We start from the raw sequence: 22769 nt of genomic DNA on the forward strand, positions 1-22769 counted from the left end.
TTGGTGTGAGTGCCAACGAACTCGTATGCCCTGCCTGCAGCCTCCCACCGCCAGCCGCGCAAGCGAGGCCGATCAGCGCATGATCGGGTAGAGTCGCCTTCCCTGCATCTCGGCGTATTCACGCGACCTGAGCGAGCGGCTTTAGAGACGAACCAATGCAATAAGTACACTGCCACGCGGCAGGGAATAAGTGAGCTTTTGAGACCAGACGCCAACATTCGTCAGCCGACTATGCCGCTGGGCGTAGGTACAAGCATGAGCAAAAGACCAGCGCGCTGACAAGGTTCGAATCTCGGCATTAAAGGCGATGCATCCAATGCGACAATCTTGATGGTCAGACAACTCACTCATCCCAAGGACGGATCTGAGACCTTCATGACTGTTTGGGCTCCTGCGAGTTGCTACTCGATGTACGCCTACCGCCTGCATGTTCCATTCGGACCTGGGTTACTTCCCGGACTCAAACAGAGTTGTGGTAGAGCAGGCGGCATTAATTCGTATACCTGGGCGTCGAATATCGTCTCCAACCGCTCCCCAGCTCGAGGCCGTGCTGGGTGTTGTTCGCAAGAACGAGGCAACGGCGTCAGGCGCCGCCTCCAAGAGCCCGGCAACAAGCTCCGGTCCACGTGAGGAGATGGCTTTCCCCGCAAAGCCAAACTCGGTTCCGAGCGTCGACGTGCAGTGTTGACTCGGCTGCTTGACTCTCTGGACCGAGGGCATACGGAAGTATCATTGGGAGCATTATGCAGATCCAAAGATTTGCGCAGGTCGACGAAATGATGTTCTTCGTCTCGACTGTCGAGCTCTCTCCATTGTACCACATCTCCCCGCCCTGAGTCGCCCAACATGCCTACGTTCAAGTCGCTTAACCCGCCCATTCATAGTAGCTCTGCCCATTGCTCGTCCCGAAGCGATACTGACTGGAGCAGTGCAATATGACCTCCCTATCTGGACGTGGTTGTTCGATAGTGCCTTCAGTCCTATTGGCAACGTGCCCGTATCAGAAGTGAAAGGCTACACAAATGCAGCCACCAGTGGGTGTCCTATTCTTGCTTGACGGGCTGATCTGACCGCATATTAAGAGGAACATCTCTCATATACAGACCTCAAGACTCACACGACCCATCTGTCGACAGCCCTCACGAAGAAGTATGGACTCAAGCAGGGCCAGACCGTGGCGCTCTTTGCTCCTAACACAGTCTGGTATCCTTGCGCCATGTTCGGCGTCATTCGTGCCGGCGGCGTCGTCTCTGGCGCCAGCCCAGCATACAATACAGAAGAGATGACATACGCCCTCAAGACAGCCGATGCAAAATTCCTGTTCACCGTTCCTGGCAGCATGGACGTTGCCGCTGCAGCAGCAAACGCTGCCGGCATACCGAAAGAGCACGTCTTCCTGCTCGAAGGCACTCACGCTGGCCACACCAACATGGCAGAACTCCTCAAGATCGGCGGATCGTATGGCGAAACAGGTCAGATCGAACAATTCCGCCTGCCACCCGGCAAGAAGAACTCCGAGGTCTGCGGCTTCCTCTCCTTCTCCAGTGGCACGACCGGCCTGCCTAAAGCCGTCATGATCTCCCACGCCAACGTGATGGGGCAATGCTTCCAGATCCGCCAGCTTTCTCCCACTAGCTTGAAGCGCATTCTCGCCGTGCTTCCACTCTTCCACATCACGGGCCTGGTCCACCAGATGCACCTGCCGATCCTCCTCAACGCCAACGTCTACATGCTCCCCGCCTTCTCCATGGAAGCCATGCTCCAGACTGTCCAAGACTACAAACTCGAAGAGATGCTGCTCGTCCCGCCCATCCTCATTCGAATGGTCCGCGACCAGAAGACACTTGCCAAATACGATCTCTCCTCCCTGAAACGCTTCTCCAGCGGCGCCGCGCCCCTCTCCGCCGAGATCCTGCAGCTCCTCGAGAAGACCTTCCCCGGCACTGGCTTCAAGCAAGGATACGGAATGACAGAATCCTGCAGCTGCATTACCGCGCACCCGCCGGAGAAGTACGACTACAGCTATGCCTTCCGCGTCGGGTCGATTGTCGCCAACACGGAAGTCAAGATTGTGGATCCAGATACGGGCAAGGAATGTGGTCTCAATGAGCCCGGCGAGATCTGGCTAAAGGCCCGCAGATCGTGATGGGGTATCTAAACAACGAGAAGGCGACAAAGGAGACGTTCGACAAGGACGGCTTTCTGCATACGGGCGATATTGGGTCGATCGACAAGGAGAATTTCATCACGATCACAGATCGGTTGAAGGAGATGATCAAGGTCAAAGGCATTGGCGTCGCGCCTGCAGAGCTCGAAGATCTCCTATTGGGACATGAGGACGTTGAGGACACAGCGGTCTTGGGCGTCTCAGACGACTATGCTGGGGAGCGACCGAAGGCGTTTGTGGTGATTCAGCAGGGAAAGAGGGGGAATGCTGAACAGGTAGGCAAGAAGCTGATACAGTACGTGAAGGATAAGAAGGTGAGGCATAAGTGGATCGTGGAGATTGAGGTCGTGGATGAGATCCCGAAGAGTCCGTCCGGGAAGATCTTGAGGCGGGTGTTGAGAGATCTTCAGAAGGATAAGGGGAGGAAGAGTGTGGTGATCAGGGATAATCGGGAGCAGGGCGCGAAGTTGTGATAAAGTGCAGAATCGTCGATCCCGAATTTGGTGCACGCGTCGTTCATTTGGTTGCCTCCCAAAGGAATTTCAGGCTGGTCTTCACTTGTTGCCTTACATGCTCGTCACTTGAAAGGCTAGTTGCTTGGCAACAAGAGCATCTTTGCTAGAACGCTCCTTCCTAAACATCCACACCACTGACATCACTTTGTGCGCATAGCAAGCTCACGGTTCTAGGATTTCGCGCGAGCTTCTTGCCATCTGCGCTACGACAAAGATGGCGACGAATCCGGCCCAAGAATCCTCCTCATCGGTGGAGGTCGAATCCGCCGACAATGCGAACCTCGATCCTCGACTCAGAGATATCATCGGCAAGGACCAAGCAGCTACAGGCTTGCACCTTCTGAAGTACGGCACATTCTCCGACTTGATCATCACCTGCCAAGGGACGACTTTCAAAGTTCATAGGTTGTATCTACTCGCGAAAGGGGGGAATTTCTTTCAAGCTGCGATCTGTGGAGGATTCGCCGAAAGCCACACACACACTATCGACCTTCCAGAAGATGAGCCAGAGATGGTTGCGAGGGTTCTGCTGCATATCTACACTGGTCAATATGAATCAGGGTGTGCGGAAGAGCCTGACTCTCAGCTTCCCCACTTAGACAATATCGCATCCGCCACAGTGCAGTCCTCTCAAAGCGACCGCCACAATCATGAGCGCAACGATAACAGCCAGGGTGACGATGGCGACGAGAAGGACGAGGTTAAACCACCTAAGCTCAACTCAGGGAACGTGATGATCCACGTCAAAATGTTTGCAGTCGCTGTCAAATATGGCATACCGGGCCTCCGAGATCAGGCGCGCAAGGCGTTTGCTGGAACATTCAGTTGCTGGTCCGATGTTTGGTGCTTAGACAAACTACCCAAGGTTGAAGAAATCATCACTGCTGTCTACAGAACGACACCGTCACAAGAAAGAGAGCTCAGAGATCTGTGCGTTGTCCAAGCGTTGGTAGAGATGATCAAGTGCAAGTCGTGCAAAGGGACTGGCAGCCGCTCTCTGCTGAAGAGTCTTGAGGATGTTCCAGAGTTCGGCGCGGACTTGGCCTGCTACCGACTTGGTGATCCCAATCGGAAGGGTGATCTTGCATATCAGTGTTCGGAATGCTATGCCGAAGTCGCATGGATCATCGGCCCCTGCGCTTGCAGGAAATGGGGTGGTAACATTTGCATGGAGGTCGCTTGTGTAAATGCTCGCCGAGCTGCTACGGTCTGCTACGAGTGTGGAGCTAAGGGAACCCTGCTGCACAAGGTAGCGCACAGAACAAGATAGGCTGTAGTGGTTGGGTCGTCGAGCTACAGCTTGAGTTCAAGCAATCAAGGTCGGCTCCGCTGCCAAAACAGCAAACGTAGAAGCAGATCAGGTCGAGCAGATAGATAGGAATTCAAGGCGCTGAGCATAAGCATTCCCGGGCGAGGTTGATTGTTCTCCCCGCCGTCCTGACCATGATCACCGGGGCTTGGCGGTCTCCTGAGGCACTATCCATTGTGACTGTGACCATCGTGCATCAACGCGCGCTCGGCCGTCGACGTTATGTCAGGCGCACCCACCACACCCCCGCACCACCCCACTCACAACGTCCACCTCACCGACCAACAGCTTGAAGCCATCATATCAACCGTCCTCCCCTCCCACGCCATCATCAACGCCTCCGCCTTCACACACGGCCACTCCTTCAACAACAGAATCTACTTCCTCGATCTCACCGACTCCCTGCACACCAACACCATCTCCCACGAGCTGGTCCTTCGTGTGTCCGGGCACTACTTCAACCACCGCAAAGTCGAGAATGAAGTCGGCTGGCTTCTCCGCTTTCGGGAGTTCTGCCCCTCTGTGCCTGTTCCGGAGGTTGTAGCTTGGTCCACTGATGGCGCGAAGATCGAGACGCTTGATCGTGGCTTCCTGAAGGTTACAGGTCGGAGGAAGAAGGTGCTTCAGGGTGTAAAGCATGGCTGGGTATTGCAGACGCGCTTACCCGGGCGGAGGCTCACTATCGAGGACCTGGACGGCATCCATGGGGATGCGATCTTGAGACAGTTGGCAGAGCACATGGCGACATGGCGGACGGTGGAAATGGGATTGCCTTGGGGTACAGGATCTTGGAGTTCTCCCGGTGGTGGAGGAGCGAGGATAGGCAACCAGTGCCTTTTCACTGCAGCTCATGGGAAGTCGCCGGGAATTTTCTGGCGACCCAAGGACTCGCGGATGGACCTGTGGCGCGGGTTTGTCACCGGCGGACTGCTTCTAACGCATAGACAGGATACTGGGCACGAGGGGTTGAGGACATGGGCAGAGTACTATCAATTCGTGTTGGACGATCAAATTGCGCATATGATGACTGCCGCTGAGCTGAGTGGCCTAAGAGCAATGATTGACGACAGGGTCACGGCTTTGCGAGAACGACTCGCACACCTGCCGTTTCTGGACAATGCGTCCAACATAATGAAATTCACCCACATGGACTTCGCGCCCCGAAACATCCTCATCTCAACTGATGACACCACAGCCTCCTCTCCGCCACAAGTGACGGGAATCCTGGACTTCGAGTTCTCCGCCCTCCTTCCCGCACCCTCTGAGTTCCTCAACAGCCTGGTCAATCAGTCCGGCGATTGGCAAACGCGGCACTACAACGCCCTCCTGAGCCATCTACGAGCCATCGAGAAGACCTTGACGCCTGCACCTGGAGATCCGAGCATCACGCCGCGATCGATCTGCATATCTGTCATGGAACCACCGGCGGCGCCTTGTATAGATCCGGACAGGTGTGAGTGCGAGTACCACAACTTTGAGAAATTGAAGGTGCTGGAAGCGGTGGTTGCAAACGTGGCGCCGTGGTACATCACGCAAGTATCACACATCGGCAAAGAGCGTGAGCTAGAAGCAGAGTGTGCGAAGGCGGCGAATGTTGTGCTTGATGGAGTGGAAAGGCTACTAGCATTGCTCGCAGAGGGACTAGATGATGGCCAAAGCGAAGCTGGCTCTGCCCCCAGACGTGGGACAAGGGAAGCGACAACGTTGAGGAGCGAGACAACGGCAACTACGTCGGTGCCAACAACAGTAGTGAATGGGCCGGATCGAGCACGTCGAAGTTAGAGACTGCGAGAACGGAAGAGCGCTGCGTGATGTAAAGGTCTTTCATTATTGCGGTCTCTGCGTGCCGTGCTTCCACTTGCAAGGCTATTAGCACGTAAGTCCCGTAAGAGCTGAAGTCACCGCCACTTTCGTGTGACCGATCTCCGACGAGCCGCTGAATCGGAAACGTAGCCCGTCTGCGTCGATACCCCTCATTGACCCGCTGATATCGAATAGGCCTGTCATTTGCAGAGCGTTGCAACCTGTTATGATTGCATAGAATCCAAGAAGTCTCGGGGCTCAATGACCTGACTCCCGGCATTGCTTAATCCGCTCGCTCAAGTGAGCCTTTCGCACCACACTCGGGGCATATGCTTGCGGCCTTCCTGGCTTGATCACATTCGTCCTCGCCGCAGATAACCTTCCATTTCTTGCATGCACAAGGTCTAGCGATCCAATCCACAGATTTCTCACACTCGGCGCAGTAGAAAGTGTGGGTGTCATCGTTGAAGCTGTCAAGCCAGAAGACACAAGCATCAACAGCCAGCTCCGGAACGGCAGACAAGACCTCAAGCATAGCATTAGCAGAAGAGTCGTTGCGATTGGGAGTACAGAGAGCTTGCTCGAAAAGTAGATCGTACGTGCACAAGTCTCGAAGCTCCCTCTCGTCCGGCGCAGTCGTGCTGTAGACAGCTTTGATGACCAGTGGAAGCACATTACTCATGTCGGTTTCTCTGGCCGTGAAGTTTGCGACAAAAGCTTTACGAGCTGCGTCTCTCGGGGACTTGATGCCGTACTTGACTGCGACAGCAAACATCTTGACATGAAGAAGGATAGCATCCGCATCGACGCGTGCGTCGTCATCCCCTCCAGAGGCCTCCTTGAGCAGATGTTCGGCGTAGGAGCCGGTGTACAGATGCGAGAGAAGTCGCGTGATGATCTCGGGTTCATCTTCAGGAAGATCGATGACTGAGGATTGGCTTTCGCGGAAACCACTGCAGATTGCGTGCTTGAAGAAGTCGCCGCCTTTAGTTACTAGGACGAATTTGTGGACTTTGAAGGTCGTTCCTTGACAAGTGATGGTCAGATCGCTGAATTGACCATACTCGAGGAGACTGGGCGTACGTTAGCACATTGTTGTCGGTCACTCCTGGACACGATAACTTACATCTGAGCTGCTTCTTGCTCGCTGGTGTCGAGGAGCATTCGCAAGGAAGGTGTGGATTCATCGTCTGTGACTATCTCCGATGAGGCTGAGATATCCGCCATAGTGACCGATGGCGTACCAATTCTGATCGGTAGTGTTTGTTTCGATATCTTGGTTGTCATCAGTAGCAAGGAGAAGGCTAAAGGGACTAACGTAGATGGGCGTGGACTATAAGCAAAGCAAACGGGGCACCAGGGCGGGCACCAAGGCAAGAAAGCAAACAAGGCAAGAAAGCTGCCCCAAGCTTAGCCAGATATTCAAGTGAAGTGGTGATGCCGCAGACACACTTGCTCGAGTAACAGCGTACTAATTGACAGACAAGGCGATCAGCGTAATGGCCCGGATAGACCACTTCACCTCGTTGATTCCAGAGAATAGCAGTACAGAAATGCCTCCGCCACCACTATCGTCAAACCCGACGACAACTCGAGCGCGCACTTGCCCCTTATAGGTCGGCACGCGCCTACCAAACGATCCGTACACCAGGAGCAGCTCAAGTACCTGGGAGCTGGAGGTTGAAAGCGCATTGCGGGAAGATCGCAGGACGTGTGGCAGTACAAGCTGTGGGACTGTTCTGGGTCTTGTACTAGTCAAGACGAAACAGACAGCATCGAGTGAGCCACCGAAGCGGTGCAAGAGCTCGACGCCGTGGAGTAGACGTGACGGACAGGAAGGGTGCAGCTGCGGTTCCAGAGCGTACGTCGCTTGCCAGGATGTGACTTAAAGTACTGAGTGTTGCCCTTATAGCGCCCTCCCTAGCCAGGAAGACCGCGAGGGAACCGCGCTTCGCACTGACACTTGAGTGAGTCTCATGTGAGATCCAACGACTTGATGAGCATAATAATGCCGGGGCCTCAGCGGCCTCCCTGGCCGAGAAACCCCAAGCAGGACGTGTAGAAGGTGGTGGTGCGAGAAAGCGCTCCGTACGTAGAGTCACAGCCTGCCTGTGTGGACCACCGTATCTACGGACTGCCATTCTTGTTCTCGTTTCCAATGCATAGGTAGTCTCCTGCCGACTACGAATTGAAGCCAAAGATGAGTGTGCTGTGCGCGACTTCGCTGTCGCGATCACAAGATGCTGCCTAGAGACCACAGTCCGCCGTTTGCAATCCCTGGAAGACCACGCCGCTTCCGCCTCTTCCGAACGACGACACTCATCCCATCGCTCGTGTTCCTCACTGTGACAATCGCGCTGCTCGTCGTCATGAAAGAAGCACAGCCGTCTCTGTCGACATCACCAGACGCGCCGACGGGGCACTCGGAGTCCTCGGCGGTATGGTACCGCATGCAAGCCGTGCCTGACTACTTCGTGCAATCGGACCCTACCACGAATGCCTCCCAATTCTCGTTCCTGACCAGCAATTTTGGCTTGATCTCCCGCTCATACTCGTCCGATCCGTCGTACCCCTCTGACGAGCCGAAGCCGACCCAATGGCAAAGATTCTACCATCACCTGTCCACGCTCAACGCAGATGCCCCGCCATCAACTTCATACAGGCTCTTGTTTCTGGGAAGGCACGGACAAGGCTTCCACAACATTGCAGAGACATACTACAGTCGAGTGGCGTGGGATTGCTACTGGTCGACACTAGAGGGCAATGGGACGGTCAACTGGCTCGATGCGCACCTTACACCAGTCGGGCAAGGGCAGGCAAAGACCGCATCGAACTTCTGGGCATCGCAAATCAAGGAGCAGAAGATGAAGACGCCTGAGGCCTACTACCTTAGTCCTATGGACAGAGCTATCGAGACCGCCGACATCACATTTCGGCAACTGAAGTTTCCTCATGGATCTGGACCATACCGACCGCTGATCAAAGAGATGCTCCGGGAAACGAATGGCATCCACACGTGCGACAAGCGCTCGCCGCTATCAACGATCCGATCAAGATGGCAGGATCCACCTTATCGCATTGAGGAGGGCTTCACTGAAAAGGATGAGCTGTGGGATCCTGATCTTCGCGAGACAGACTCTGCCCACACCCAACGAATGCTCGGGGCGCTCGACGACATCTTCGCCCACGATGACAGTACTGTTATCTCCCTGACGGTCCATTCTGGTGTCATTGCTGCCATATTGCGAGGGGTTGGTCACCGATCTTTCATCATGGAGACTGGTGGCGTTATACCTGTGCTGGTCAAGACAGAGAAGGTTACTGGCAGAAGGCCCGACGTGAAAACAGAACCTTGGCACCCCAAGCCTGCTTGTCCGCCTGGCTTCAGCTTGGAAGGCAGAGACGCTTCGGACGCTGCTTTCAAGGAGTTTCTGGAGGTCAATGGCGGCATACGAATCCCGTAAAGCTAGCAGATGGCTCGGAGAAACTCCCAGCGTCATCCCTGGCCTGACTTGTTGGAGTCAACTACTCTGACTGAGTAATGCTTCGATGAGGCTCATTTCAGCCCTCTCGCCTGACATGGTCCATCGCTCACTTCATGTTCACCAACCCAGTGGCCTCCCGAATCCAGGAGCATGGCTGTGGCAGCGGACTTACTCGACTTGAGGCATACTACACAGCATTCGGCGTGATTCGCACAGGTCAGGACTTTCCTGGTTGAGTACTGGCGTAATCAGACTCTAATCCGACGGACTGACGCCTCTCATTCAAGACTGAGAGCAGAACCGGACGCAGTCTTCACTGCTTCACTGAGCTGCCGTTTGGGAGTCACTCATCAAGCAGAGTTGAAGTCACTGCCTAGACGACCTCATCGGCAGGCTATATGACATCGACTCCATCCTTGTTCCCTCTCCTTCTTTCCATCACTCTTGATATCTCGAACCCAATATGGCAATGGCAAGTCCGCCGCCAACTCCAGCCGTGGCAGCCCAGCCAACATTCAATCACCCTGGCGGGACTGGCCTTCGAGAATTGATCGGCGGAAGCGAACAAGATCGCTCTCTGAGGTAATTCCACACGGAGTCCTCCCTGAGGTGGGCTTCATGAGTTGACTTCTTCGCTAGGATACTCCAGCATGGCCACTACTCCGACCTCACCGTAACCTGCCAGGGTCACACCTTCAGTGCCCACAAATCCATCCTCATCTCCAAAGGTGGCGACTTCTTCGAAAGAGCAATCTGCGCGGGATTTGCCGAGACTGAGAAGTCCAAAATCGACCTTCCTGAAGATGATCCTAACATCATTGCTCGAATCCTTCGCTACATCTATACGGCTGACTACGACGCTTGCATCGTATTCGATCCACTTGCGGCGCTCAGTAAAAAGTCTGGTCGGGAGGGCGCTGTTGATGAATCTCAGTACATTGGTTCGAGACCAGCCAAGGCACTTCTACACGCTCATATGTTTGCTGCAGCGACCAAATTTGGCAACTACAGCCTGAAGCAATCTGCACGTCGCGCCTTCTTCCGCGAGCTAACTGATGGCGGGAGATATGGGCCCTGTCTCCACAGAGACCTCCCTGACGTCCAAAGACTCTTCGCCGAAGTTTACGAATCAACGCCACCAGATGAGCGCGAGCTCCGCGATATCTGTCTGTATTGGCTCCTGACGGAGCGCCATAGCTGCTCGCACAGTGTTGATTGCGGACACCGTACAACCTGGCTATTGCTCAAGTCAATTCACGATTTGGCCGTGGACTTTGCTACTCACAAGTTTCGTGCAAACTTTGGCAAATGCCAGTCCTGCTCGAAATCGTTCTCATGGATCGTCGGCCCGTGCGCGTGCGACCTCTGGCCTAACCGCTGCCACAAGCCTGGCTGCAAGGCAGCTGCTCATGCCAGCGCGCAATGCTATTTGTGCGGTGGAAAAGGGGCGAAAGGCTGATTTGTCCTGCAGAGGGCTCGTGAGATGTCAAGCCATGACTACAAGTACGACGTTTTCTCACAACAGTGCCTTGATCATTTGTCAGGTCAGGGCGGGCACTGGAGGTGTAATGTCACCTCGCTGGATCGGTAGATGATCTCCAATGAGCCTCACTCGAGCGTCACTACGCAGGAAAGACTCGATGTGGATTCTCTGGCCAGGGAGGGCGCTGTCAGGGGCCGCACCACCCAAGGTGACGAGTTGCAGAAAATGCTCACGACTTCTTGTCACAGCTTCGCTGTCTGCCCACCTCAACAGAAGTAAGGACGCAGGAGCGCCCTCGTCTCGCAGCGCAGTCTTTGGACACAATCGTATCAGTGGACATAACAGCCAAGGCACGGCTGGATCAGCACATAGTCCAATGCGTGCACGAGACGGGCCTCAAGCCTAATCCTACGAATTCAAACAATGATTTATTGCACACGAACCTTTCTAAGTCGCTTTCATCGTGGGCATAATGCATCCGTCAAAGCTCGACAGGCCCATCGAGTGAGACATCCGAACTTCGCTGGTGCTCCGAAACAACCATCCCCGAAGTGCTGCCTAAGTCATCGAAGTGTCACTTGAAATTGATGATGTCGGAAAGTGACGATATCAACGATTCACTCACCTGGTCTTCACTGCTGTCTTTCTCGAAGCACCTTGTTACTTCCAGTGTCCACATGACACGGTAATTCAATGAAGTCGTCTTTTTTGCAATTTCGCTCTTTTCTCCCAAGGTGTCAGCGCGCTGCCAAGTGGACGATGACAAGCCCATCAACGACGACCGCCGCTATGGCTTCGACTTCGGCTTCGACTGCGGCTGCGGTCCCCGACGGACCCGTTGTTCCTGCAGCCACCGACCTGCGCGAGTTGATCGGCGGAAGCGAGCAAGATCGCGCCCTTAAGTACGTTTCATCGCAACATGACATTGATATCCTCGATCGACGGAGGCCTCTGTTGACTAAGCTGTGGAACCATGAATACCGTCGACTAACAAGCCATCAGGATTCTGCAGCATGGCCACTACTCCGACCTCACCATCACCTGTCAAGATCATGTCTTCAAGGTCCACAAATACGTTCTCGTTACCAAGGGGGGCACTTTCTTTGAGACTGCCATCTGCGCTGGCTGGAATACTGAGAGTCAAGAATCCAAGATCGACCTTCCAGAAGATGATCCCGCAATCGTTGCTCGAGTACTCCACTACATCTATACAGGCGACTGTGAGTCATACGATAATGCAGTCGGCCATCAGCTGCTATTTCACCCTCTCGGTCAGCAGGCGGATGGAGAAACCACAACTTCTTCTGAACCTTCCAGGGAGGCCTCTGAAGGGCCAGATTTCAAAGAAGCACTCTTGCACGTCTACATGTTTGCTGCTGGCGTCAAATTTGGCAATGCTGGCCTGAAGGAGCTCGCTCGCAAAGCGTTTTCCGATGCATTCCACGACATAAGCTGCGAATGTCTTGATAACATCGCTCATATCGAAACAGTCTTTGCTGCTGTCTACTCCACCACGCCAACATACGAGCGGGATCTTCGTGATCGATGCCTATACCGGTCTTTCGTCGACAAAGAGTTCTGCAAAACCAGACTACGAGGAGCGAGGTGCCAAAGTGGAAAGCTTGCGCAGATGCTTAGAGCAGTTCCTGATCTTGCCGTGGATGTTGCAACTTACGTTTTTCAGAGGGCCGAACACAAATGCCTTTCATGTGAGACGGTCAACACGAGGTGGATTCAAGCTATATGCAAGTGTGGTATATGGCACAAGCCCTGCACGGAAAAGAATTGCATCGCCGCCGCTGAAGCCGCCTACCAGTGTGTCGGATGTGGGACGAAAGGATCTGCCAAGTTCCACTACCCGTAGTTGAAGCAGAGTCGTCTTTGGCGGATGTGTGTCCCGCAGCTCTACAGGCCAGGGACGAATCCACCTGAGGTGTGGTCAAAATGGATTCCTTGATCTGGGTGGCCGCTGGCGCCTGATCTTAAGCTTTCGAACAAGTTAATGGAGTTGAGGTCAAGCTCAGTTGGGTGCTAGCAAGTGGGAAAGAATCATTCCGAATCTGCCGGCTGAGGAGGCCGCCATTAGGAGTTTGAACGAGCCGTATGGCACACCTGGATACCGTCCCGCACGAAATGGAACAACGCATCATCGTACACCTTCTTGCACTGATTTGCGCATACGTCCCCTGATCAGAGACTCGCTTATCAGCCCGTGCCTAACGTAGTACAGCACTAACGCCAAGCTCGCCCGTCGCGCTCGCCTTACCATTGACGCTTGCCCTCAACCCAGATCAGGTGTCCTTGCGAACATGGACGCGCAGGTGGAGTCATCGTTCGAGTCAAGCAGTCGCATAGATCAAGGCTGACTACTATATGACGATGCGCCAGCACCACGGAGACGGGCGATATACATTCGCAGGGCGTGTTTTCCTGGAATGAGAGAAGTCGTCCCCCACAATACTCGGAGGCGCGGACATATACAGTGCCCGAATGCCGCAGATGAATACTAGAACGACACTGCGCCGCCCACAGAGCAGTCTGCGCAGAGGCTCGATGCACCTGGACTCGCTGCAACTTCGAGCTTCCAGATCGCAGACTTCCTACTCACCATGGCAGACCCAACAACTCCTCAGCAGCCTTCCACCACAAATGCACACAACCCCATATCTCCCAGTCAGCAGAAGCGACTCGCCGTCAGCGCCTCCAGCGACAAGCCACCATCAACTACACAATACAGTGCCTGGACGCACGCCTACCTCCAATATCTGTCGATCCCTCCACAGAAGGCCACCACGATCAACGAAAAGGCGAACAAACGGTCGACAACAACCGATTGACGTCTTATTGCAAGGCTGGTGGCGCGACAGAGCTGACTCTCCCGATCGTTAGCATTTCGATGGCCTCGCGCAAGCAATGATATCGTGGGGGCATGGTCAGTAGCTCGAGTTCTGCTATGAGATCAGTTCCCTGCAAGGCGATAGCAATGACCGAGAAGGTTGAATGGCTTTTGACTGTCTTCTCAGGCGTCCTCTGAGATGCGTTACACAACGCGAATCAACGACTCTATATCTTCGCTTTCCCAACATCACCCCTCCGCCCACGATTCTGCTGTGACAAAGCACCCGCCTAGAAGCATAAGTATGCCGACGCGATGAGCACGGGGCAGGATAACTCACAATCTTCGGGTTCTTCAACACATTCCCCATCGTATACTTGCTTCCCTCCTGCGGATCATCCGGATTATCCGCCTTCCCATTATCAAAGTTGCAGATCTCTGGCAGCGCCTTGCCTTTATCAGCGAACGCATTTCCAGCGAGAACACAGGAATCACTCACCGCCATCACCTCCTCAACCGACACCACCCCCTTCGCGTGCTCAAAATCAACCCCCCTAGCCCTCTGCCACCGCGTCATAGCAAACCACCCCGTCCCAACCTCATACAACCCTCCACTCCCCGGCGGTCGTTCACAACACAGCGCCGCCACGAGCGGCGCAACATACTCCGGCTTCATCAACTGCACCTCCTCCTCCGACCTCACCGTCCTTGTCATGTTCGTGCCCGCGCTTGGCGCGACTGCATTCACAATGATGTTGTATTTCGCGCCCTCGCGGGAAAGGGTCTTGGAGAAGCCGACAATGCCGCATTTCGCGGCGGCGTAGTTTGCTTGGCCGAAGGAGCCGTAGATTCCAGAGGTTGATGTGATGTTGACGATGCGGCCCGAGCGCTGTTTGAGAAAGTGTGGGAAGGCGGCGCGGCAGGTGAGGAAGGTGCCGCGGAGGTGGACGTTCATTACTTCGTGCCATTGTTGGGCGGTCATGTTCATGAATGCCTAGGGGTCGATACAGATTAGTAGCAGTTCGAGCCAGACGGCGTTCTAGGGGCGTCGAGGAGGCCGTGTAGAAGATGTGATTGGGGAGGAACAAACCTTATCCCGCAAGATGCCCGCGTTGTTGACCAGCACATCAATTCGCCCATATGTCTCGATGGTCTCCTTGACGAGCTGATCACCCTTCTCCACGCTGGTGGTATTCGCTATGGCCTCCCCGCCCGCAGCTCTAATGTCAGCAGCGACCTTCTCGGCACCCACCACATCATTCACCACGACCTTCCCACCTCGCTCCGCGAACAGCTTCGCATACGCCCTACCCAGCCCTTCGCCTGCGCCAGTGACGAGGATCACTTTACCCTTGAAGCTCACCTTCTCCTTATGCCCTTTCTGGTTCAGCACCGGCTGCTTCCGCGATGCCTCCAACTTCTCCAGACTATTCGCTACACTCTTTGGGTGCTCTGCGTCCTTGAAGTCCGCGATCTGCGCGTGGCCAGCGAGAACGTCTTCTACCGTCATGCTCTCCGGCTCCAGCAGCAGTCCTCTGCTCCTCTCCCAGCGTATCGCAGAGAAATGGCCTGCGGCGGCTTCGAAGATCGTGCCGGTGATGTTGCACGAGGCGTGCACTAGCGATCCAACCAGAGGGACAACCCAGTCTGGCTTCATGACTTCCATCATGTCCTCGCTCCAGACCGTCCGGGTCAGGCGACTGGCGGCTCCTGGGGCGAGGATGTTGGCTGTGATGTTGTACTTTTTGCCTTCTAGAGCGAGCGTTTCGGTGAAGCCGACTATGGCCATCTTCGCAGCAGCATAATTCGACCTGTTTTGACATCAGTACCTTCCACTTCCTCAGGCAGGTCCTGCCCATCGGAATCTACCGAACGAAGTTCTGGTATGGAGATTCCCGAATGCAGCAAAGAAGCGCCAAAACTCACTGCCCAAAATTCCCAAACAACCCACTAGCACTACTCGTATTCACCACCCTCCCAAACCGCTGCTTCCGCATGTACGCCCACGCGGCCTTCGTCGTCATCATCGTCCCCGTCACATGTACGTCAATAATCCGATCCCAGTCCTCGTCCTTCATATTCCTCAGCGTCACATCCCGCAGGATCCCAGCATTATTGATGAGAACATCGACTCGCCCGAAATGCTTGATGGCGGTGGCGATGATCTCATCGCCTTGCTGCACGGCGCTGTAGTTCGCGACGGCCGTGCCGCCGGCGGAGGTGATCTCCGAGACGACGGTGTCGGCTACTTTTGCCGAGGAGCCGGCTGCGCCGTTGAACGTGCCTGTCAGGTAGCGGGTGTGAGTGGGTATGCTCGAGGATACTCCGCTCAGACGAGCATCGATTGAAGTCTCTGGCAGATTGTAAGTACTTACCACCCAGGTCATTCACCACAACCTTGGCACCACGGGCGGCGAAGAAGAGGGCGTAAGCGCGGCCGAGGCCGGCGCCGGCGCCTGTGATCACGACGACTTGGTCGTCGTAGCGGATTTCGTTCTGTGCCATGGCTCAGGGCGTTGATGTGGATTGCTTTGTTCTGTTCAGTGAGTCGGTTCAGTACGACACTCGAGAAGGGGAAGTGGAAGTGTATGAAACGGCGTTTCTGGTGCTGGTGTGTGGTCATGCCGAGGCAGTCGAAAGGCCCGAAAATCTGGGGAAAAGCCAAAAGTTCGGTGACCCCGCACATGTATACTTTTGGCATATACCAGCTTCGAAGTACCCGATCTTTTCCTACTAATGTAATGTCAGTCGCATAATGATATGTGTAATGGATCGTATAGAAGTTGTAGTCGTTATGATATGGCTTCGTTGATTGTTGGTACCAGACACGAGTCTCGAACCCCGAAGCCGACCCCAGTCGCGCTTGAGAAGCGTCGCAGCTTCTGTATGTCATCGCTTGCTATTTATCTATCCGTACCGTTCGAACATGATCCGCGCATCACAGAATTGCCCTCGGCCACTCTCGGGGAGTGCGCTTTCGAGATCTCGGAAACGCATTCTGTGAACGCAGAAGTGGCAAGGGCAGCTAAGAGAAGAACTTCTTCATGCTGGCCTTCTCCTTCTGTATGCTCTTCTGGACTTGGCTCTTGGTCGACGCTAGCTCTTTCTTGATACCAGCGTCTTCCGGAGCGAGCTTAGCGGCCTGCTCGAGGTCCTTGACTGCCGAGTCGAGGTCTTTGAGTGCCACTCGAGCCAGAGCACGACGGTAGTAAACCTTGGCCTTGTCCTGGTCTTTGGTATCCTTGGGCATACAGTCGAGTGCGAAACCACCCCATTTCTCGGCTTCCGAATATCGCTTTGCCTTGTTTGCAAGCAGGGTCGAATTGGAGTGGAGAGTGAAACGGAGGGCGTCAAGCTGAGCTTGGAGATCCTTGGGATCGGAGTCGTTGGCCGCAGGATACTCGTTGAGGTAGCGGAGAGCTTTCTGGTATTTCTCGATTCCGGTCTCGGTATCTCCAGCCTTGAACGCCTTGTTGCCGTAGTCTTTCAGATCTGCAGCAATCTTGTAGTACTGCTCGCCTTTCAAATCTTCGGCCTGGTCATCGGGAAAGTCTTCGTAGGGATCGCCGGTCGCATCAGGAGCCTTCTCGGTTGCAGCGTTGTAGCTGTCACCCTCGAGTTGGCCGCAGTCTGCAATGACCACATCTCCTCCTTGTGGCTTGTCGGACTGGGTGGGTAAGTTCTCGATTTTCCGAATGATGTTCTTGCCGTTGATGACCTCGCCGTATACAACATGCTTGCCGTCGAGATGAGGTGTGGGAACGGTCGTGACGAAGAACTGGGAGCCGTTGGTGCCCGGACCTGAGTTCGCCATGGACAGGAGGAATGGCTTGTCGTGCTTGAGGTCGAAGTTCTCGTCATCAAACTTCTCGCCGTAGATTGACTCGCCGCCAGTGCCGTTGAAGTTGGTGAAGTCACCGCCTTGGATCATGAAGGACTTGATGACTCGATGGAATATTGAACCTGCTCATCTTCAGCACAGTGCTTCTTGTCGGTGTCGGAGGCGCACCTTTGTAGCTCAGCGGCTTGCCCTGCTTTCCCTTGCCTTTTTCGCCGGTACATAGCGCTCGAAAGTTCTCCGCGGTCTTAGGAACGACTGTTATGCTGGTCAGTGGTGATCGAGACGGCGGGGCTTGGTTCGCGGACCATCGTTGTACTAGTCCGACTCGTCAGCAGTGAATGGAGGGCCATGCAGACGATCTACCTACCAACTCGAAGACGACTCGACCCTCCTTGCGGTCTGCGATGGTTATGTCGAAGTAGACTCTCGGCCGACCCGCCATGATTGCGGTTTTGTGTGACCCAAATAACGTGACTCAGGAGGGTAATGGAAGTTGAAGAAGCTGAGACAGACGCAGTAAAGAATGGCCACAGACTCGGATTGAGAGAGTGCACGCGACCAGCAATTACTTTGTGTGCACTTGCCTTCCTCTGTGGTAGTGACTTCTCTCCAAGTTTGTGTGCTGTGAGGCCGCTGCGAGAAGATTCCAGACGCGAAGATCATAAATGTGGGGTGAGCTGTTCCGAAGTTGACCCAGTGTCACAACACAGACAGAAATGCGAGTCTGCCCAGTTAGGAAGGTGGCTTGCCTTTTCCATCTTTCACGATATCGCATATGATCTACCAGCTGCTGACCTCTCTTCGCCTGGAATGGTCATGCCCATGTTCTGCTCTCCTGCTCGACCGGTAGTGATCGACCTCGCGGTCGTTAGCATTATCCGCGCCACGTCCTGAGCACGTGTATGGTGCCATGTAATTCGGATCCGCGGGTCCGGAGACTTTATTCGACGAAGCTCAAGGTTCCGGCAACTTTCCAGGCCTGAGCAAGTAAACAAGATGCCAAGCTTGATTGAAGGGAGTATGTCGCCGGTGAGTCGAGGCTAATCGGTAGATATATGAGACGTATGCTTGCTACAAGTGATATGTGGTGTCCAAATCTCGCACAGCAGTGATGTCCCAAAGCTCAAAGCAACATCCTACGACCATGGCAAAAGACATGCATGCCTGTGAGTCTGACAACTCGGCTGCCTCACGTGCCTCACCGGCTTACAGAGGACACTGACACGCGTGCTAACACTCCGACAGCCACCGGAGAATCCTGGAAGGACATGGCTGCTGCTTTCACCAAGCTGCCCGACTTTCAAAAGGCGAACCCCACGACCAAGCGTCTGATTGCAAGGATGGATGAGGTCTACCCCGTCCGTGAAGCCACTGGCATACTCGACAATGGCTGCGGTGCCGGTGCTCTTATTTCTTACATCCTGGATGAGTATGGGTCACAGCTGCCGCCCGATGCGACAATCATCGGAGCCGACTTCAGCGAGCACATGGTCAAGGCACTGTCCGACAAGCAGAAGACGAGAATCGACGGAGGCCAAGAGGTATGGAAGCGGCTTCAACCCCGACAGATCGATGCCCATGACCTGTCATCTGTCATAGGAGCTGGCTCTCTTTCGCACGTCGTGGCCGGTCACGTCTTCTTCCTACTCGCAGACGCCCGCAAGGCTCTCCGCCAAGCACACCTTGTCCTGCAGTCCGGCGGAATTCTAGCCATTTCCCACGGCTACGAAAGCCAACACATCGATGCCATTCAGGATGCAGTGGAATCCGTCAGACCCGGAACTCAGTTGAAGATGGTCCGTAAAGAGTGGTCTACGGAGGAAGCCACTAAGGCCGAGTTGGAAGAGTGTGGCTTCGAGGATGTTGAAATATTCTTCGTTGATAACGAGATGGGATACGAAAAGATCGACGACTTTGCCAGCATGCTGGTACGAATGCCCGTCATGCAGAATGTCGTCGACGACTACAGTACGGATGAGAAACAGCGACTGGTGCAGCAATTGGCTGGAAATTTGAGGCAGGCGAATCCCAAAGAACCAGGAAAGTTGAGAGGCCGCAATCTGGTCGCCATTGCCAGGAAGAGATGAAACGTAAGATTTATAGGGATGGCGCACCCCTAAATCTCCAGCCTTGCTCGCCTATCGCTGAACCCTAGAAATTATGTACGCCATCCAGGCACCTTTATGCAACTCGTACGTGCACATCATTCACCCATAATCGCGTGGTATGGTGACCTCATCTGCGGGCAGTTCGGACTCGGCTTTCGCGGGAGATTTCCTGCCATGGCGCAGTTGGTCGCATGTCAACACAATCGTTTCTCTCAGTGCGAGAATTGATGCGGCCCAGCGCTAGAGTCTTGCACAGTCAGCATTTGCTGTTTCGGACTACAGCAGCATCAAAACCTCCGTGGACTACAAGATCCTCGTTGACCGCCATCCCGTCGCTTCCACGACATCAATTTCGGTCAGGGCCACCCATCTACCCGCGTCCGCCGCAGCAACGACACCAGCACACTTTTCATTCACGTCCTCATATCCTACAGAGCGCATATACGTCCTACACCTGGTACATAGCTGGATTCTTTCTTGTTTGCGGCACTGCACTCATCTACGACTCCGCCGTCCGAATCGAGACCGAAGAGCCTGTGCCGACCGCCGTTGAGTTCGTCGAAGCCTCTCCCACCACCTCACACGACCCCTTCTTCACCAGCATGCCCATCGCTCCGGGCCACAGGGGCAACCTGACTGCAGACCAGGAAGCAAAACTACGACAACTATGGACTCTGACTCTACACACGTTTGGCGTACAGGACCCCAATCATCCAAATGGAACAGCCGCGCTCGATGACACACCCACAAATTCCGAAGCAGAGGGCAAAGAGAAGAAGAAGAAATCCCGACTGGGCATATTCGGTCGCAACAAGCATGACGACCACAGCGCATCACCCAAGGTTGGCGCGACCGACGAGTCCGACGACAAGTACGGCCAAGTCAAAGAATACCACCAGATCCTCTCTACACAGACGCCAGAGTCGCTCCGAACAGCCTTTTGGTCTATGGTCAAGGCAGACCATCCAGATGCTTTATTGCTCCGATTTCTGCGGGCGCGGAAGTGGGACGTGAACAAGGCGCTTGTCATGCTTATTAGTACCATGTCATGGCGAGGCAATGAAATGCATGTTGACGATGATGTGATCTTACATGGCGAGTTGGGCGCACTAAACGACTCGAGATCGAGCGACGCTGCTGTGAAGCGAGAGGGACACGATTTCCTCGAGCAGATGCGACTGGGAAAGAGCTTTCTGCACGGCGCAGACAAAGAGGGCAGACCGCTGTGTATAGTTCGCGCGAGGTTACATCATGGAGGCGACCAGACAGAGAAGAGCTTGGAAAGGTACACAGTCTTCGTGATTGAGACAGCGAGGTTATTGTTGAGGCCGCCTGTCGAGACAGCGGTAGGTTCACCCTCTTGCTCTCCCTCTAGGAGTACTAACAATCTTCCAGACAATTCTATTCGACATGACGCATTTCACCATGGCCAACATGGACTACACGCCTGTCAAGTTCATGATCAAAATCTTCGAAGCCAACTACCCCGAATCGCTGGGAAATGTCCTTGTACACAAAGCGCCATGGCTTTTCCAAGGCATATGGAAGATCATCAAGGGCTGGCTTGATCCTGTCGTAGCAGCCAAGGTGCACTTTACATCGTCAGTGGAGGACCTAGAACAATTCATCGACAGATCAAAAATCCTCAAGGAGCTCGGTGGCGATGAGAATTGGGAATACGTGTTTGTAGAGCCACAAGACGGCGAGGATAAGCTGATGCAGGATGAGAGTGCAAAGAAGCCGCTAAACGAGGAAAGGCAGAAGATGGTTCAAGAGTTCGAAAAGGACACCTTTGAATGGATTAGGCAATGTGAAGGACCAAAACCGACTCCGGAAGCAGAGACGACGAAGCACCAGAGAGATGACATTGCGACTCAGCTGCATGACAACTACTGGAAGCTGGATCCTCATATCAGAGCAAGGACGCTGTATGATCGGGTAGGCATGATCGAGCAGGATGGGAAGATCAACTTCTATCCTAGCCACAAGGAAGCGAAGCAGACGGTCGAGGCACAGGCAACAAATCCAAGTGATGTCGATTAGCGATCGCACCAACATGGTTGCCCTAGTGGGCGAGCAAAGCGGAGGCTTGGATTGCGCCCGAACTGTGCAACGGTAATTGTGTGGTGAAGCACTGACATAGATGAGCGAGCAACTGGATAATCGATATCACTACCGACGACTGCCCTCATAGCGCGATTATTGAGCCAGAGTGCTCCCCATTGACACAACTTCGTTCCGATGTGGGTATGCAGCCTCCTACAGATGAGATCGAAGTAGCCATCAGGTGATTTCGTGATAAGGTTTGTGTGACACAGCTTCTCTCATTTGTGATTCACGTGCAACTCAATTCCTGCTTACCTCGACGCGAAAAGGTACTCTCAAGGTATATCAGGCGAAATCGAGATCTTTTGCTGGAGCTCTCCTCAGCACCACAGAAAGTACACCATATTCAATTTCGACTCGATCGACATCCACAACATCTGACTACATTTTTGACATCCACAGGGAGGCCTTCAGAGCGAAAATGGCCGAAACAGCCACGACATCCACAACCACCACCTCACCGTCACAGAGCCCGCCCGACCTTCCCACCCGCTCACAAAACCTCCTCGCCCTCAACAAGCTCTTCCACGCAAACCGCAACCCAACCTCCCTCTTCGCAAACCCCCAACACGTAACCTTCCCAACAACAACAACCCTCCCCTTCCGCGAAATCGGCAGAGGCACATTCGGCGCCGTCTTCGAGCAGCCCGGCAAGCGACACGCCTTCAAAGCCGAGATCCGTCCCGATCTCGCCTACGCCGACAAGTTCTGGCATTTGGAGGACGAAGCGATCGCGCATAAAGCCATCCAGGCGCCTTTGACTCTGTCAAGAGTCTCGGCATTACGGTCAACGTTCCGAGGATGAAGGAGTTTGGACAGCCGAGTAAGAAGACGTGGGAGCAGAGGTTTGGGCCGTTCTTTCCGGACGAGCAGCCCGAGGCGTTTCCCATATTGGTGTTTGAGAAGGTGTGGCCGCTGCCGGAGGCGCCCGGCGGCACCTTATCAACCTTTACTGCCCGAACGTCGAGGACAGCCAGGGCAGGAACTTCCAGCAGGCGGCCCTCGCGAGTCCTGGCAATAGAGATTGTCTTGCTCGATGCTACTTGGGGAAAGAATCGCGTCAGGGTCCGCCCAACCGGTTCGGGATCAATTTGAGAAACTTCAGTCTTACGAGGG

General features: G+C 54.4%; 11 protein-coding genes across 11 annotated transcripts; 8 read left to right on the forward strand and 3 right to left on the reverse strand.

Annotated features, from left to right (window-relative positions):
- Positions 1-846: 846 nt before the first annotated feature.
- On the forward strand, positions 847-2640 carry AB675_7474 (4-coumarate--CoA ligase 2; the record flags this gene model as incomplete). The annotated part of the gene is made up of 4 exons (XM_018147844.1): positions 847-883; positions 930-1034; positions 1083-2071; positions 2140-2640. The coding sequence occupies 4 exons, from the start codon at positions 847-849 to the stop codon at positions 2638-2640; spliced, it is 1632 nt and encodes a 543-aa protein (XP_018000244.1).
- A 256-nt stretch (positions 2641-2896) lies between these two features.
- AB675_7475 (uncharacterized protein) lies at positions 2897-3952 on the forward strand (the record flags this gene model as incomplete). Its single annotated transcript, XM_018147845.1, has 1 exon — positions 2897-3952. The coding sequence occupies one exon, from the start codon at positions 2897-2899 to the stop codon at positions 3950-3952; it is 1056 nt and encodes a 351-aa protein (XP_018000189.1).
- A 261-nt stretch (positions 3953-4213) lies between these two features.
- On the forward strand, positions 4214-5773 carry AB675_7476 (uncharacterized protein; the record flags this gene model as incomplete). The annotated part of the gene is made up of 1 exon (XM_018147846.1): positions 4214-5773. The coding sequence occupies one exon, from the start codon at positions 4214-4216 to the stop codon at positions 5771-5773; it is 1560 nt and encodes a 519-aa protein (XP_018000345.1).
- Positions 5774-6077: 304 nt separating this feature from the next.
- Positions 6078-7021, reverse strand: AB675_7477 (uncharacterized protein; the record flags this gene model as incomplete). Its single annotated transcript, XM_018147847.1, has 2 exons — positions 6078-6867; positions 6921-7021. The coding sequence occupies 2 exons, from the start codon at positions 7019-7021 to the stop codon at positions 6078-6080; spliced, it is 891 nt and encodes a 296-aa protein (XP_018000291.1).
- A 1013-nt stretch (positions 7022-8034) lies between these two features.
- On the forward strand, positions 8035-9258 carry AB675_7478 (Phosphomutase-like protein 3; the record flags this gene model as incomplete). Its single annotated transcript, XM_018147848.1, has 1 exon — positions 8035-9258. One exon carries the CDS (start codon positions 8035-8037, stop codon positions 9256-9258), a length of 1224 nt encoding a protein of 407 aa, XP_018000387.1.
- Positions 9259-9742: 484 nt separating this feature from the next.
- AB675_7479 (uncharacterized protein) lies at positions 9743-10738 on the forward strand (the record flags this gene model as incomplete). Its single annotated transcript, XM_018147849.1, has 2 exons — positions 9743-9861; positions 9919-10738. 2 exons carry the CDS (start codon positions 9743-9745, stop codon positions 10736-10738), a joined length of 939 nt encoding a protein of 312 aa, XP_018000337.1.
- An 813-nt stretch (positions 10739-11551) lies between these two features.
- AB675_7480 (uncharacterized protein) lies at positions 11552-13599 on the forward strand (the record flags this gene model as incomplete). The annotated part of the gene is made up of 3 exons (XM_018147851.1): positions 11552-11664; positions 11765-12300; positions 13295-13599. The coding sequence occupies 3 exons, from the start codon at positions 11552-11554 to the stop codon at positions 13597-13599; spliced, it is 954 nt and encodes a 317-aa protein (XP_018000424.1).
- Positions 13600-13825: 226 nt separating this feature from the next.
- AB675_7481 (Peroxisomal hydratase-dehydrogenase-epimerase) lies at positions 13826-16103 on the reverse strand (the record flags this gene model as incomplete). Its single annotated transcript, XM_018147852.1, has 6 exons — positions 13826-13888; positions 13939-14046; positions 14098-14592; positions 14689-15409; positions 15525-15882; positions 15974-16103. The coding sequence occupies 6 exons, from the start codon at positions 16101-16103 to the stop codon at positions 13826-13828; spliced, it is 1875 nt and encodes a 624-aa protein (XP_018000276.1).
- A 520-nt stretch (positions 16104-16623) lies between these two features.
- Positions 16624-17881, reverse strand: AB675_7482 (Peptidyl-prolyl cis-trans isomerase D; the record flags this gene model as incomplete). Its single annotated transcript, XM_018147853.1, has 4 exons — positions 16624-17561; positions 17608-17694; positions 17745-17754; positions 17807-17881. The coding sequence occupies 4 exons, from the start codon at positions 17879-17881 to the stop codon at positions 16624-16626; spliced, it is 1110 nt and encodes a 369-aa protein (XP_018000517.1).
- Positions 17882-18583: 702 nt separating this feature from the next.
- Positions 18584-21590, forward strand: AB675_7483 (CRAL-TRIO domain-containing protein C3H8.02; the record flags this gene model as incomplete). The annotated part of the gene is made up of 4 exons (XM_018147854.1): positions 18584-18605; positions 18685-19502; positions 19982-20893; positions 20943-21590. 4 exons carry the CDS (start codon positions 18584-18586, stop codon positions 21588-21590), a joined length of 2400 nt encoding a protein of 799 aa, XP_018000373.1.
- A 484-nt stretch (positions 21591-22074) lies between these two features.
- On the forward strand, positions 22075-22458 carry AB675_7484 (uncharacterized protein; the record flags this gene model as incomplete). Its single annotated transcript, XM_018147855.1, has 1 exon — positions 22075-22458. One exon carries the CDS (start codon positions 22075-22077, stop codon positions 22456-22458), a length of 384 nt encoding a protein of 127 aa, XP_018000230.1.
- Between the last annotated feature and the right edge of the window lie 311 nt (positions 22459-22769).

Source organism: Cyphellophora attinorum, assembly GCF_001299255.1.
Source record: "Cyphellophora attinorum strain CBS 131958 chromosome Unknown Contig12, whole genome shotgun sequence".
Taxonomy (NCBI): Eukaryota; Fungi; Ascomycota; class Eurotiomycetes; order Chaetothyriales; family Cyphellophoraceae; genus Cyphellophora; species Cyphellophora attinorum.